At 38.7% G+C, this 16,371-nt stretch overlaps 2 protein-coding genes across 2 annotated transcripts; one reads left to right on the top strand and one right to left on the bottom strand.

Annotated features, from left to right (window-relative positions):
• The first annotated feature begins 184 nt into the window (after window positions 1-184).
• On the top strand, window positions 185-5,891 carry tceanc2 (transcription elongation factor A (SII) N-terminal and central domain containing 2). The gene is made up of 4 exons (XM_022199123.2): window positions 185-642; window positions 734-875; window positions 2,635-2,828; window positions 5,402-5,891. Exons 1-4 carry the CDS (start codon window positions 544-546, stop codon window positions 5,588-5,590), a joined length of 624 nt encoding a protein of 207 aa, XP_022054815.2. The 5' UTR covers window positions 185-543; the 3' UTR covers window positions 5,591-5,891.
• A 1-nt stretch (window position 5,892) lies between these two features.
• On the bottom strand, window positions 5,893-14,673 carry cdcp2 (CUB domain containing protein 2). The gene is made up of 6 exons (XM_022199111.2): window positions 14,607-14,673; window positions 14,017-14,364; window positions 13,078-13,419; window positions 8,874-9,227; window positions 8,418-8,596; window positions 5,893-8,068 (listed from the first exon to the last, which is right to left on the bottom strand). The coding sequence occupies exons 1-6, from the start codon at window positions 14,671-14,673 to the stop codon at window positions 7,763-7,765; spliced, it is 1,596 nt and encodes a 531-aa protein (XP_022054803.1). The 3' UTR covers window positions 5,893-7,762.
• Between the last annotated feature and the right edge of the window lie 1,698 nt (window positions 14,674-16,371).

The following is a 16,371-nucleotide window of genomic DNA, read 5'->3' as shown; positions in this document are numbered from 1 at the left end:
ATGGCAGTAACGGGGTATTTGGAAAATTATTTTGCAGTTTAGCAATTTATCTATATTGCTTCTTCTGCTGCTGCTTTTTTAACTTATGGAACTCTTTACTGAAACTACATTTTGTACCGTGTTTACTTCTCTTTATATACAGTCTATGGTTTACTTCCACAGTTTCCAAACGCCTTGAGCTCTAATCACCGCTTTGCCAGTTTCCGACACGAGCTGAAGGCAACACTAGTCACTCGTAGCCTTCCAGTGGCTGCTAGCCTTACTAAGCAGATGATTTATCACGGTTTTCTGTATACGGGGACCGGGTAATGTGCACAGTAAAGAGGAAAACCTTGATTCAGGCTAGCGATGCGTTGAATGTGTTAATATTAAAATGCTGGCTAGAGTTAGCGAGGTTTAAGCAGGTAACTGCTAGCAGCTGTTAGCAGTGCTAGCAGTTCTGTCATAAGCTTCAAATATCCGAAACTAGTTTCTATTTAGACTACTAAACTGTTTTATTACCACATTGTCTAAATCGTACAAGGTTATACTTTGTGGTTGAAAATGGAAAAGTTTGTTGTTCGGCTCCCAAAGAGTGAAACTCTTCAAAAAGCGAAGAGCGATCAGAAGGTTTATAAACAAACTACAATAGAATCTTTACGGGTGAGCTAATGGGCATACAGCTGAATGGACCGGATACAGTCATGGTTTCTGTGTGACAGATGTACTTAGAAACTCCTTGTGTCTCTTACAGAGGGTGGTTGTGATTGAGGACATCATCCGCTATAAGTCCATGCTGGAGCTGCCAGAGCAGAACAAAGACAACCTGCTGACTGCCCTGACCGAGCTGAGCAAGAAGATCCCATCCAGAGAAGTGCTCAAGTCCACAAAGATAGGTACACAGAGCCTGCCCTTAGGCTAACATGTTATCTATCAGCAGTTTTCTTGTTATGTGAATACAGTGGTGCTTAAAAGATTGTGAACGCTTCACAATTTTCAATATTTCTGCCCAATCATGACCTAAAAAATCCTAAGATTTTCACACACGTCCTAAATGTACATAAAGATGACCCAAACAAACAAATGAGACAAAATAATTTACTAGATATTATTGTTATGGTTATTATTGTCCTGAAAAAAATACTATCTACCCCTTTTATTCTGCTTATCCAGGGCTGGTCCATGTGGCAGCAGGCGAAGCAGTCCCATTTAGGTCACTACCCAGATGACATTGGTGAAGGTTTTAACATAGATCACCTGCTGAATCAAGAGTTTTTGGCCTGGCTCCCTCATCACTATGACAGCTCAGTACAGCATTGCTGGTCACACTGCCCCAGTCTGTTATTCCATCTTCATGCCCCATTTTCTAATTACTTGTTGTTAACATCCAGAGAGTTTTATGTATAAAGCTGTTGCAATATTACATAAAGTACATTCTGTATGTGTAGTTAAGGAAAGTGAAGCCATAAGATTAGCATTTAATTTGAAGGCGTCATCAGAATGACACCTTCAAATTGCTTATTTAGCTAAAAAAAAAAAAAATCAACAATAAAAAATGGTTACAAAACTGTCTCTATAGAGTCTGGGCAAAGTGAATACAAATGGAAGAAGTTCAGGATCATTGTTTTCTTCCCCAGGACTAGTCATCCAACAACGAATACTTCAAGATCAAGGCATGTAAAAGTCTACAAGAACAGAAAGGAACCCAGGGTAGCTTTGTTTACCCAGGCAAATCTTAATGTTAATAAATCCACCATCCAACAGTGGTTTGCATGGTAGGACTGATGAGAAGAAGCTACTCCCCTCAAATAAAGTAACCATTGCTTCCCATCTGATATTTGGTAAAGACTACATGAACAAGTCAGAAACTATTGCAAAAATCAATTAATTCTGAATTATACCAGACAGGATTTAAAGGAAAGTTGTTTTACAAAGAACAGTTAAGAAGAAGAATGTTCATATTTATGCTTGGCCAAGTCAATAGAAATATTATGATAAGACCTAAAGCAAGCAGTTCTTGTGATCTGAAGATGTTCTGGATGGAGAAACAGCTGAACTTCTCCCAAGCTGACATGCAGGATTGATCACTTGTTATCCAAAATGTTTAGTTGTGGTTATTACTGCACAAGTTGACACGCAACAGATTCTGAGAGCAAAGGTTCACAAACTTGGTTCAAATACTTTTGTCACTCTGACATGTAACATTGGATCATTTCCCCTCGATAAGTACATTTTTGTCTCATTAGTTTACTTGGTTCTCCTTATCTACCTTCAGGATTTGATGATGCTTCAGGTTATATTTATGCAGAAATACAGACAAATTTCCAGAATGCACAATAGTTCATGCACCACTGCACATCACTAGATAGACTAATGCATTATCGATGTGAAAAGCATAAACATATAGTGTCCGGTCATAAAAAGTTTCCATTTTATTCCCTGCTGCACTTACTGTTGAACCAAGTCAATTTTAACTTTAATAACAGTTCACTAGCTAAAATTAAATTGACTTGAATTGTGTTGTAACTGCAGCATTTTAAGTCAAAAGAGCAAATCACAATCCAAACTGTGTTTACCTCAGAAAAGCCAGGTCAGTCATCAAACTCATAATATTTAAATGAGTTCAGCACATAATGAAAGCATCTTTTCCCTAAGGTCACACAGTCAATAAAATGCGAAAGCATCTGGACCCTGAGGTGAGTTCAATGGCAGCAAAGGTTTACACTGACTGGAGGACATTCATTGAGGAGAATTCAAATAAGCCATCTATTGAAGTGCGCTCCGACAAACAATCAGAAGCACTCAGGAGCAACGCGAGAAGACTCATGTGTGAAGCCCTGGAGGTCAAGGTGAGAAAGAGCATCTCACTGAAGTTCAGTGTAATGGCAAATGCCTTTGAATTCTACTTGTTCTGTCCATTGTGCATCTAAGTTACATTTGACAATTTGTGTGTGTGGCAGTGGTTGTGATGTTTTAGAAACACAAATTGATGATCCTAAAGCCAACAGCTGCTCAATTGTATGATGAGTCATTCCATCTCATTTCAACAAATCTGAGGAAATTTTGTTGCATGACCTCCTCTGATCATCTCCAAACTTTTTTTTTAACTATCCCAACATAAGAATAGATTACTTGCAAAGTTTTAACATCATATGATTGCTATTTGCTAAGTTATAAAATATTTAAATCCCTATTTTTCCACTCGGAAATTGATATGTTAGGTAGAAAGGCTTGATTTAGGAAGATAATACTGGGAACTGACTGATGATATAGACTTACAAGTGATCTGAAGGGTTCAAACACCTTAACAATAGAGCAGGAAAAAAAAATTTGGAATGAATATACCCATTTCTCTGTGGTACAGGGCAATTTAAAAATTTGGCGAAAATGGCATTTTTCAAGAATTTAGGCATTTTTTTCACAAATTTTAATAAGTAACAAGGTTCATATGTTATAAAAATCTCAAAGTACCTTAAAAGTTCTCTCTAACCTAAAAATATCCAAGAGCTAGCTAGTCTCCTTAGACCTCAAAACGATGCCTATTTATGAAACAGACTGAAAAACACCATACATATATTGGCACAGAAACCAATGTGGGACATGGAGTAGAAACATGAAACTTTGTCTGTATAACAATAAACATCCGAATAATTGATATCTGAAGTATCAACATTGTTTCTTGAATCCTTCATGGCCAATTTAACCAAGAAATGCACTATGTTTTATAGGCGTTTTTTTAGGAATTCTAACTAATATATTGCAGTTAAAATGAGTTATATTGCCTTAGGTCCCATGTAAAACATGTAATTTGTCCCCAACTTATCACACCACTATTTCTGTCCTTTGAACTGCTTGAATTTCTCTGAAATCAGGCCATCATCTGCACCAGATATGTGGTACTGTCCACCACGGCGTGTTGAAGGAGCAGTGATTGGACAGAGGATGTGGGCTGTAGGCACCCACACTACGTCATCCTTTCTAGGCCATGTGAACTTCTTGCTGGGACCTTTTGGGTGCATGAATTTCACTTGCAAATCTTCAAATTCAGCTGATAAGTCAAATACGATACCGAGGCTGTCCTGAGAATGCAGTCTGGGAGTGATGCCATTTCTTCTTATTCAGTTACTGTATGAAAGAAAAAACAATGTCTATATAATAATTAACTTCAGATATGCCCTTTGTAACTTATACTACGATGCTGATGCTTCAGATTCATCTTTCATCTTTAGTTGGTCATGTAAATGGTTCCTAAAAACAAAAACGAGGATCAAAATGTATAGTAAATTGATTCAGCAGTTGCTCATCTTTGGCACAAGAAACAAATATGAAAGTAAGTTCACACATACTTCACACATACTAGTTCCTCCAAAAAAAATTTGAACCGCGTACCATGTATCCCACATGCACTTTTTAATGCCTAAAGTTAGGCTATTTTGGGTCTACACCTGAATTCAACAGCCTATAAATCAATAAATAAGCTTTATTTTAATGTTTTAAAACTTTTACCTTATGCAACTTTCATTAGTAAAGAAGAAAATTCATTCTTTCAATGTCTTTTCACAAGAATAAGTCCTAAAATAGAGGCATGAAAAACCCAAAATAAAGTCGCCCATGAAATAATAAGGATATTTTGGGAAATTCCACAGTCCAGTATTTTTTTATTTTCATTCATTTCTATACTTTTCTCACCAGAAGGGTAAAAGTTTTGGAAGGGGAAAAAATTCTGACCATGTAAAAGGAGTATAAATTGCTTTTTTTAGTAGTTTAAAACCCTAAAATCATAGGCGAGGATTAAGTTTGGACTGACTATGGGTATTAGATTAGATCATTACTGCTTATACTGTATGTTTATAACCATAATACTTTGCATTTGTTCATAAAATTACCCAAATAAAGCCCAAAAAAATTTTGGGAGGATCTGAGAAAGTGGTGCAACAAGCATTTGTTGAATTGACATGGAATGACTCTGATGTATGTAAACTGTCTCATGTCATGGTTTTGTTTTTGCATGGCATCAGGAATAAAATTGTGACAAAACCATATTTCCTTCTGTTAAATGTTTCCTCCCTTACCAGGAAACATACTGTATGTTGAAGACTTTGATGAAGACATAATCCAAATTGATGGCATTCACTAGAATTCTGAATACATGACTCATGCATTAAGTAGCACTTTAATTCATCACTATTCACCACTTCATTGTTTGCATGTTTTATATGTGAAGATACTTAGCAAATAGACCTTTCTGAAAGTTATTCAGTTTGTTTGCTGCAAGTCTGTTGACACCACTTTTTTTTTAACCCAGTGTGTGACTGCTTGAACAATGTTCCTGTTCATCTGTTTGGTCACTGGCTGATTCAATCATATTATTTTATATTTATGTGTTATGTGTTTTGTGCTTATTTTCCTATCTGACCTGCAGGAGGATTCTGGTCTAATAGACAACATAGAGAGAGAGGTGTTTCACCAGAGCTCCCGGTTAGTGAGCTCTTCATACAGACGAACTGTTCGAGCGTTGGTGTTTGCCTTCAAACACAACACTGACATCAGAACTCAAGTGAAGGACAACACAATATCAGTCAACCAGCTGGTTTCTAAATACAAAAAGTAACTTAAGATAAATTAGGCTCAGCCTTGCACTGCACAATGACTGCACACTGTTTTGAGCAATTTTTTTTGGTTCACAAACATTTTATTGTTTTTTAAAAAAATTGCTTTCATGGTTTTTCTATAAATACTATACAAAATACATTTGTGGCACATCAATATCCCTCCACTTATTTTTAACTGCACATTAATTGCTGATTATATTTCTGTAATGGAATCATCTATAGTATTTTTGTCAATATTTGCTTTGTTTTTCCATGTTGTCTGAACCTTTTATATATAAAATGATTTTTAAAAAGTGACAATTTCAGCATTGAGTCCATTCTTTGATGTATACCATCATATGTGTATATATGTATGTATATATATATATATACACACACACACACACACACACACACACACACACACACACACACACACACACAGATACTGCTCAAAAAAAATTAAAGGAACATTTTTTTAATCTAAGTATTGCATCAAATCAGTCAAACGTGGGATACTGATCTGGTCAAGTAAGTAAAAGAGGGGGTTTTTAGTCAGCTTCAGCTGCTTTGGTGTTCATAAAATTAACAACAGGTGCACTAGAGGGGTAACAATGAGACACCCCTCAAAACAGGATTGGTTTTACACATGAAGGCCACTTACATTTTATTCCCTTCTTGTGTTTTCTGACTGTTTTTCATTAGTTTTGCATTTGGCTAGAGTCACTGTCACTACTGGTAGCATGAGGCGATACCTGGACCCGACAGAGGTTGAAGAGCCAGTCCAACTCCTCCACAATGGCACATCAATTCGTGCCGTTTGCTGTGTTGCCCAGCACAGTCTCAAGAGCATGGAGGAGGTTCGAGTAGACAGGCAGTTACTCGAGGAGAGCTGAACAGGGCTGCAGAAGGTCCTCAACCCATCAGCAGGACAGATATCTGCTCCTTTGTGCAAGGAGGACCAGGATGAGCACTGCCAGAGCCCTACAAAATGGCCTCTAGCAGGCCACTGGTGCGAATGTCTCTGACCAAACAATCAGAAAGAGACTTCATGAGAAAGGTCTGAGGGTCCGATGTCCTCTAGTGGGTCCTGTGCTCACTGCCTGACACCGTGGAGCTTGATTAGCGTTTACCATAGAACACAGGAATTGGCAGGTCTGCCAATGGTGCCCTTTGCTTTTCACATATGAGAGCAGGTTCATTGTGAGCACGTCACAGACATGGAAAGGTCTGGAGAAACCATGGAGAATGTTATGCTGCCTGTAACATGGTTTAGCATGACCGGTTTGGTGGTGAGTCAGTGATGGTCTGAGGAGGCATATCCATGGAGGGACGCACAGACCTCCACAGGCTAGACAACGGCACTCTGACTGCCATTAGGTATCAGGATGAAATCCTTGGATCCATTGTCAGACCCTACACTGGTGCAATGGTCCTGGGTTCCTTGTGGTGCACGACAATGTCTGACCTCATGTGGCAAGAGGATGCAGGCACTTCCTGGAGGATAAAGGAATTGACAGCATTGACTGGCCCCAATACTCACCTGACCTAAATCCAATAGAACGCCTTTGGAACATTATGTTTTGTTCTGTCCAACACCAGACGGTTCAGATCTGGGAGGAGATACCCCAGGACACCATCCATCGTCTCATTCAGAGCTTGTCCCGATATTGTCAGGCTGCATACAAGCATATGGAGGCCATGCAAACTACTGAGTACCGTTTTGAGTTACTGCCAACGAATTTCAGAAAATGGACGAGTCTGCCACATCAGTTTTTCACTTTGACAGCGCTCGGTTTCGATGGTCGCCAGGTCGCAATTTGCGACTTTTTTAGTCGCAAATGGCGACCTGGCGACCGTCAAAACCGAGCGCTCGATTGAGTTGAACCGCCTATCATGTTTTCTTCATGGAGGCAGCCACTTTGTATGATGTCATCAACATGCCATGATTCCCGGAGCTCGCGGCGACCTGGCGACCGTCTAAATCGAGCACTGCTTTGATTTTCGAATGTCTTGAATTTAGCCCTCCTGGGGGTTGATAATTTTCATTTCCATCAAACAGTGTGGCATCTTTTTATTCCTAACACATTAACCAGTCCATATCAATGTAAATGTCCAGTTTGTTTTCCCCCACATTGAAATATGATGTGTTTTCAAAGTGTTCCTTTAATTTTTTTGAGCAGTGTATATCACTAAAGCAGCACCAGCCAAACAATTGCTATTATCATGAGAATGACAGCTAGAACACAGATACTGATGAAAACAATGTCACTAAAGTCATAAGGCTCAGCTTCCGGATCTCCTACATGACCATTACTGCCATTGTCGGCCTGCTGGGCCTGCTCTTCAAGACGGCGCTCCTCTGCTGAAATGATGGACACTGATGCTATCTTCCGCAGGGCATCGCACTGTATCTTGTACTCTTGTACATTTTGCTGCTTCCCGTCTGAGAAATCAATGTAGAGTTTGTTTACAAGCATGGTGATGTTTCGATGTTTCTGTAAGAGATCATTAAGTACAATATTAATAACAGCAAGTCACAAACGACTGTTTTAAATCCGTGTCTTAGCTAAAATATTGTAAATCATTGCTAACTGTAGTCAGTAGGTGATTTGAGGAGGATGAATTGAGATGTTATCATCCATGTTACCAAAAATGTCCAAAACACACAAAATACAGCTCCTTGTGAACCTGTCATCCTTCCTATGTGTTTTTATTGGTGACGTGGGAGCAGGAAATTGCTCCCATCCCAACATCTCCCCTATTAAAAAAACAAACAAACAAAAAAAACAACTACACATCACCTACTGATTACAGCATACAAGCAGTGAGAGTGGTACTAGTCACCTGACTGGCGGTACCACAGTTAACAAACTGTGCAAGTATCTTATAGGAGGTGGCTGTTAACTGTGCTGCACAGGACGGGTTCCCCAGGTAGATGTTCTCACGTTCCAGCTGAGGTAAGGACTGCTGTGGTATCAGAATGGTGAATTCTGATCTTGTGCAGCTAACATTTACAGGCACCACTGGAATTCAGGGGAACAAAAACACAGGTCACAAAATTTAAAAGCATAAGAATAACAGCAAAGAATCATCTGCAGAGGCAAGCATTTAGTCAGTTAGTCTTAACATAAAGATATTTTTAGCTAACATTTAGCCTGAAAATATTGTAAGGAGTAGGGAATGCATGTCTTAAACCTGCAATCTTCACAAGATAAATAGAAGCTTATGATCCAATGGTGTGAGGCAAACAATATTTGTCACTCTGGAAATGAATCAGATGCCTATATGAGGACCATTTACCTCCGAGATAAGAGGCAGTAAACCCTCTATGAGCTTCATTTCTGTCAGTGCTCAGCACCACCAGCAACTTGTTGCCCCTTGAGATGAGAGAAGAGGGTTGCTCAGTGCCACACCAGCGTCCCAGCAGGGTGTCTGTCTGGCTGTCCCCATCGTAAACTGCAACTGAGTCATAGTCACACTCATCTGACAAACTGTTGCGGTCCTCCAAGTCCATAAAGGGAAAGAAGAGTTTGATGCGATATCCAGCTGCTAGAGTGATGCTCCAGTGGCAGTTGATGTTGTTTGGGTAGATGTTGGGGAAATGTGGGCTGCTGAAGTTGCCACTCACATCTGACAAGACCTGCTGGCATTCACCTGATAAAGCACAGTTCATAAGAAAGTCCTCTTTATGTAATTATTAGCTTAGTACATGCTTTATCCTCCATTCAAACAAGTCTTGTGAATTTAAAAATTCAAGTAAAGTTTTTAGAAGGTATGTGAGTATTCTCATTTACATAGGGAAACATAGAATTCCCTCAAAGTTTATGGGATGAGTGTGCTTCATATCGACCTATTTCTTTATTGAATAATGATGTGAAGATTTTGGCTAAAGCCCTCGCTTTGAGATTAGAAACCACAATGGATGATGGGATTTCTGCTGAACAAACGGGTTTTATCACAAAAAGACATTCATTTACAAACATTCGTCGGCTCTTACATAATATCTGTTCTCCTGCGTCCAGTGAGTCTCCAGAAGTGGTTATTTCGCTGGACGCAGAGAAAGCCTTTGATAGAGTGGAGTGGGAGTTTTTATTTACATGTTTAAAGAAATTTGGTTATGGTCCTAATTTCACTTCTTGGATAAAACTTTTATATACCTCTCCAAAAGCCTCCGTAGTCACAGATAATAAACGATCTTGTCTCTTCCAGCTTTTTAGGGGGACCCGTCAGGGATGTCCAATCAGCCCGCTGTTGTTTGCTTTAGCCATAGAGCCCTTATCTATTGCACTTAGGTCATCAACATCAATCAGTGGAATTCAAAGAGGAGTGATAGAGCACCATTTATCTTTATACGCAGATGATTTGTTACTTTATGTAACTGATCCTATCATAAGTGTTCCATGCATTATTGACTTGCTGAAGAGATTTGGTATATTCTCCGGCTATAAGATAAACTTTAGCAAAAGCGTATACTTTCCTGTTAATGACCCGGCTCTCCATAAAAGGAAGATAATTTCCCTTTCCAAATGTCTAAAGCTGGCTTTAAATATTTAGGCATTAAAATCACCAGAGATTTTCAGACCCTGTATCATGAAAATTTGTTGTCACTGTATGAAAAAGTTAAAGAAGATCTAAAGAAATGGAAAACACTTAATTTGACTTTGGCAGGAAAAATTAATTGCATTAAAATGAACGTGCTTCCAAAATTTCTGTATGTGTTTCAGTGTGTCCCCCTATATTTGCCCAAATCTTTTTTTAAATGGATTGATAGGGCTTTCGTCTCCTTTTTATGGAAAGGTAAAAACCCTAGAATTAGGCTAGAACTACTGAAGAGGCCAAGAACTCAGGGTGGTTTGGCCTTGTGAAATCTTTGTCATTATTATTGGGCTGCAAATGTCCAAAAGATCCTGTATTGGCTGCACACTCCAGATGTGGGTTGGTGTCAGCTAGAAGCTACATCTTGTATCTCAACATCATTTCCAGCACTGGTTACCTCCAGCCTTCCCCTCTCAATTTCACAACTGACAAAAAACCCAGTTGTTTACAATACCCTCCGAATATGGATTCAATGTAGGAAACATTTTGGGTTCCATCAATTTCTTAAAATAAGTCCTATTTGCAATAACCATCTCTTTCCCCCTGCTGCATTAGATCCCGCATTTTCAATGTGGCAAAGACATGGTATTTCTAAATTTAAAGACATGTACATTAATGGTGTATTTGCTAGTTTTGAGGATCTCTCACGTAAATTTAGTCTCCCCCAATCCAGTTTATTCCGCTACTTTCAAATTCGGCACTTTTTTCAGCACCACGACCCCATCTTTCCAAACATCCCGTCTACCCCAGGTCTTGATATTATACTGTAACTCTCTGCTACTTCAAAATGTCTGACCTCCAAGATATGCCCTTATATTGCTTCCATTAAAAATGTGTCCCTTCAAAAAATTAAGGCAGACTGGGAGAGGGAATTAGGAGAGGTCGTAGAAGAAGATATCTGGAGGTGTGCTCTACAAAGAGTAAATGACAGTACTTCTTGTGCCAGACTGAATATCATACAGTTTAAGGTTCTCCATCGGGTTCATCTCTCCAAAGAAAAACTTGCTAAAATATACCCCCAATTAAGTAATAGATGTGACAGATGTAATTACAGCCCTGCCAATTTAACTCATATGTTTTGGTCATGCCCTGCTCTGGTAACCTTTTGGACAGGGATCTTTAAAATGCTGTCAGGGGCACTTGGAGTTAACCTCCCGACTGATGCCACAGCAGCTTTATTTGGTATTATAGAAAAACAACACTCTGATCTAAGGAAGAGACACAAAAACATTATTGCCTTTACAACACTGCTTGCACGCAGAAGAATATTACTACACTGGAAATCACCAAATCCACCCAAATTATCCACATGGTTGAGCGATTTGATGAATTTTATTCAACTAGAAAAGATAAAATATTCGCTAAGAGGAAATAAGAGTAAATTTCATTTAATATGGGACCCAATTCTAACATAGGTAGGTGGACTAGATGTCTTACCTGACAGCATTTAATTGGCTCCTTTTGTTAGGGGTACCTGTCTTACACTAATCCCAGTCCATCTCTTCTTCTTGTTACACTCATTTCAATTGTATTATCTTGTACTAACTGGTTCCTAAGTTGACTATAGTATGGCCTTTTTCAAAATCTATTTATTACCTCCGCCAGGTTTAGATTAGATTTTGGAGGTGATCCAGATCACCGTCTGGATCCAGGATTTTTCTCTCAATTGTACATAGTCCCTCAAAAAAATCCTGGATCCAGACGGTGATCCGGATCACCTCCAAAATCTAATCGATTGTTACTTTTGCTCTTCCGGACATTCTGTAAAATTTTGGTGAAAATCCGCCCATGACCTTTTGAGTTATGCTGTTAACAGACAAACAGACAGACAACCTCCTGGCGGAGGTAAAAATAAGGTATAGTGTATCCTCACCTGAAAAAGCTTTGTTATTGTTATCCATGCCATGCCAACCCTTATACATGGAGTCATGTGTCCTATGTTGTTGTTGTTTTTTGTTTTTTGTTTTTTGTTTTTTTTTTTTGGGGGGGGGGGTTCCTTGTTCCATTATTTAAAAAAAAAAAAGTGGAAATATGTATTGTAAGCATCTTGTCACTATGTGCGTGTATATTTCCAAATAAAAATTAAAGAGAGAAAAGTTTATGGGATGAGCTTGGCATTTGGGAAATATGTAGATTTGCTGTCTTCACAGGAGTTACATGAGCAGATCAATACTATTCTCATATTTGCGTTTACAATGGAACAAGATGTGTTAATTTAGCTTAGAGTAAGAGGTGGAAAATGGAGGAAAAAACTGTCCTGGTTACTGCACCTGACCAAGAAAAAAGTAAAATGGAAAGTTTTTCTGAAGATTTTGTCAAGATCAAACAAAAATATTACACATTCCATGTGTGAGCTTTAAGCATACTGGTAAGCAGGTTCCATTATACTTGAACAGTGCCTGTATGAATATACAACCAGCTGTTGTGGCCCAGCTACATAATAAATGAACAGACATGAGGATAACTGTCAGTAAGAAAACCAGTATTATCCAAAATGTTGAACTAGTCCTTTAAAACTGTGACACTTTGTAGGTTTTTAGGATATTATTATTGACAAAATTATTGATACATTTGAATTTGTATAATTTGTGCAGTCACTTTTCCTGCTATATGTTAGATTTATTCTCTGTGTAGTTGCTTGATGTAACAACATGTCTTTATTGGCTATCTTTTAATCTGTGGATGCTTTCTTACCCTTCAAGGTTACTGGTTGTCAGTTCTAAAATTGTGAGTGATTTAATTTTTGTGAATACAGGCTGTTTTAGGTCTAACAGAGTAGTTAAAAGCACGTTGTTAAATCAACAACCTCTTAGTTGCTGCAGTTATATACAAAAAACATGGACAGTCAAGGTGAAGAAATAACAGAAGGCCTTTTGCATATTGGTGAACCCAAACTATATTTTCTTACCTGAGTAATAGTAGGCTTTGAACCCTCGTCCCCCAATGTTGAAGTCAGACTTGAAAACTACCAGAAGTTGGTTGGAAGTGGTGACTATGTTGGGGGGTTTATCTGCCCCACAGTATTTGCCAAGGTGGCGGTGGGTGACTGTTGGGCCGTCAAACAGGGCGACAAAGTCAAAATTACATCCCTCATTGTTTTCAAGCTGGAAGTCCAAGAACACTAAGGTGACCACACTCGTGTTAGACACATGGATGGCCCAGGTGCAGTCGGCATTGTTGCTGTACTCCTGAGGATATCCTGGACTGGAGATCACACCTGATAGACCGGTCAGGACTCCACCGCACATATCTATAGTATGCAGGATGAAAATTCAGATGAAACTTTCATTTACCTGTCTAAAAACAACCAATCATGGTACAGAATTTGTTGTACGTGAGAGTCTGGAAGATAGGGCCCACTTGCCACACTATATGTGCACTGGCTACTCATTTTCCTGTGTCTTTGTAGTGAACCCATTGATCAGAGTACAATCAACGATATAAAAACCTTTGAAAATACGAAAAACAGTTACTTTTTTGCCTTTAAGGCTGACAAAGGTCTATCAGTGTATCTGGCAATTCAGACTGAAATGCCTCAGGAACTGTTAACACGTTAACATGCAAAGCTCAGATGATAATGGGAAACATTGTTAGAATGCTGAACATAAGCTAATATTATCACTGAGAGCATGGTGATATTTTGAGATGTGCCTCACAAACACCCACAGAACTATTAGCATGGATCTCAGTGCTGTATCCAAATAATGGTATGGTGAGATGACAGCCAAGAAATTTTAGCTTAAAGTCAAGAATTAAGTTACTGCCACATAGTAACACAAAATCGACTGAAGTTTTGGGCGGTTAGCCCAATGATCCCTGTCATATTGCATTAATTAGAACAAGTTACCTTTTCTGTAGCCAACACTGAATCCCCTGAAGGCCACATGGCGGTCTGAGTGGAAGATGATGGACATGACATTCCAAGATGAGGTGAACTGAGGAGGAGAGATGTCACCACAAAATGTCCCAAGGAGGTTCCCCTCATCCTCAGCTATGCCATTATATATTTTGATGTAGTCGTAAGCACAGCTGCTGTGGTACTCCAGCTCAAAATGGTGGAAGGTGAGGAGGACAGAGGAGCCCTCTGCCACCACAATTAGCCAGGAGCAGTCTATGCTGTAGGGATACAGGCCTGGGAAGTTTGGACTGGAGATATTTCCTGATGGAGCCGAGAGGATTCCTCCACATTTAACACCTTATAATTACAAAAAAACATTTCTTTTCAGCTCAGAGAAGAAAGGCATTGGATAAAGGTCTGGGCTTTTCCCTTACTTATGTGACTATTTTCTAGCCACCTAATACAACCTTTGAATCTGTATTATAAGCTGACATTGAACAACTGAGGCCCAATATTATTTGTATCTACAGTACCTGCAAGATAAAGCACCCCCATGAAATTTTAGCATTGCACCATCAAAATAACAAATAGCAACTCACCTTTTTTAGAAACAGCCTTGTCAACGAGCAGTAGTAAATGAATCAGTATAGTCACCCTGAGACTCATGTTGTTATTGTTGATTCGGCTATTGTCACACCTCAGCTACACCAGCAGAGACACACAACGACAATGTCAGAGCACACAGCCTTGAGACATCAGCAGTGGCACCTGTAGAGGTAATAGGACTTTGAAAAATTCATCCACAGCCTGAACGAGGAATCTGATACCTACCTGGGACACGCTTTGCCCTCTTCACTAAATTTTAATGACTGATATCCAATGAGCATGAGTGGCTTGTCAGGACACTGTTTGGAGAGATGTTATACATTTTTAATGATAATCACTCACACACACACACACACACACACACACACACACACACACACACACACACACACACACACACACACACACACACACACACACACACACACACACACACACACACAATGAATACCACTTGACTGAAGTTGTTAAAGAGAGAGGGCACATCGCTTCTGTCACTAATATAAATTAATATAAATGCTTTCATTAAAGTACAGTGAGAAGATTCCAGAAATACTGAGATCACAATGTGAAACTGCCACTGTGTGGATATTCTTGAGTAAAATCAGCTTAAGAATGCATTTTAATGCACTTGAATATCAAAAATAAAAAGTACAGAATAATAATAGTCTGTTCTATTTTTGTTTCTTCTGACGCTCACACTTTTGTTTGAATAGGAGAAAGCTCCACTCCACCTGAGATTAACCAAATAATTTAATGTTGAAGGAGACTGAACTACTCTTTTAACCATCAATCATACTGCAATAAACAAGCCAATCACAGGCCCATGTCTTGCTCACAAACTCATTTTCATGTCTAATAAATGAAGTTCAGCCAAAAGCAGAGTTTCATGAAATCTAGCTGAGTTCAGCTGTAAAGTCTATGATCATTATTCAGTAACAGTGTTTGGATACTGCTATGTTCTTCAGCAGTTTTTAAATCAATCTGTTCTGTGATTTCATGCAACAAAGTGCTTAACTGTATGGGTTATTTCTCATTTTATTTTCAAGAATTTTATCTCAGACTTACATAAAACAAGCCACTACATTATAGCTGTTGCAAGGTCATTGTTCTCAAGGGCACAAGCTTTTTTTTTTTTTTTTTTTTTAATGCAAATGTTGTTTATACTCTAGTTTCTGTTTTTGAGAAGAATGGCGCAGTTGTTCTGAGGCAGAAATGTTGTTGTATTTGCCAAATGCCAATCATATCCATAACTCATTCCCTCTGTTTTCACAGTCTTATAGCTGAACAGTGCAGACACATGTAGACAATAATCCTGAGTCAATAGAGTGTATAACAGACAGTGTGAGAAAGTACTCCCATTATAAGCCTATTCTACAAACAAATGTTTGCTATTCCAGCAGAGCCGTGAAGGCAAGGCTTTTATAGAGGGAATATATCTAATAGCCTGTGTGTGCAAGATTAGTACCTCCAGAAACCTGCTAGATGGTGCTACCACACTGTGAAAACACCACTGGCTTTTAAAACATCAACATTGAGCTCTGAGCTAAAATAAATAAAAATGTGATTAAAATCAGTCAAGTTTTTTTTTTTTTTTTTTTTTGCACAGCAGTTCCTGGAACTAAAATGAACTGAAGCCTTTGAATTTTAATTCTGTCCTCTCCAAAGCTTGTCATTGTTCAAAAAATGTGGGTACTGGGCAGAAATGTGTTTCTGAAAGATATCATGTGTTTAGAACAATTAAATCATATATTTAAA

This window comes from Acanthochromis polyacanthus, chromosome 9 (genome assembly GCF_021347895.1).
Source record: "Acanthochromis polyacanthus isolate Apoly-LR-REF ecotype Palm Island chromosome 9, KAUST_Apoly_ChrSc, whole genome shotgun sequence".
Lineage (NCBI taxonomy): Eukaryota > Metazoa > Chordata > Actinopteri > Pomacentridae > Acanthochromis > Acanthochromis polyacanthus.
This window is presented reverse-complemented; position numbering and strand designations above follow the sequence as displayed.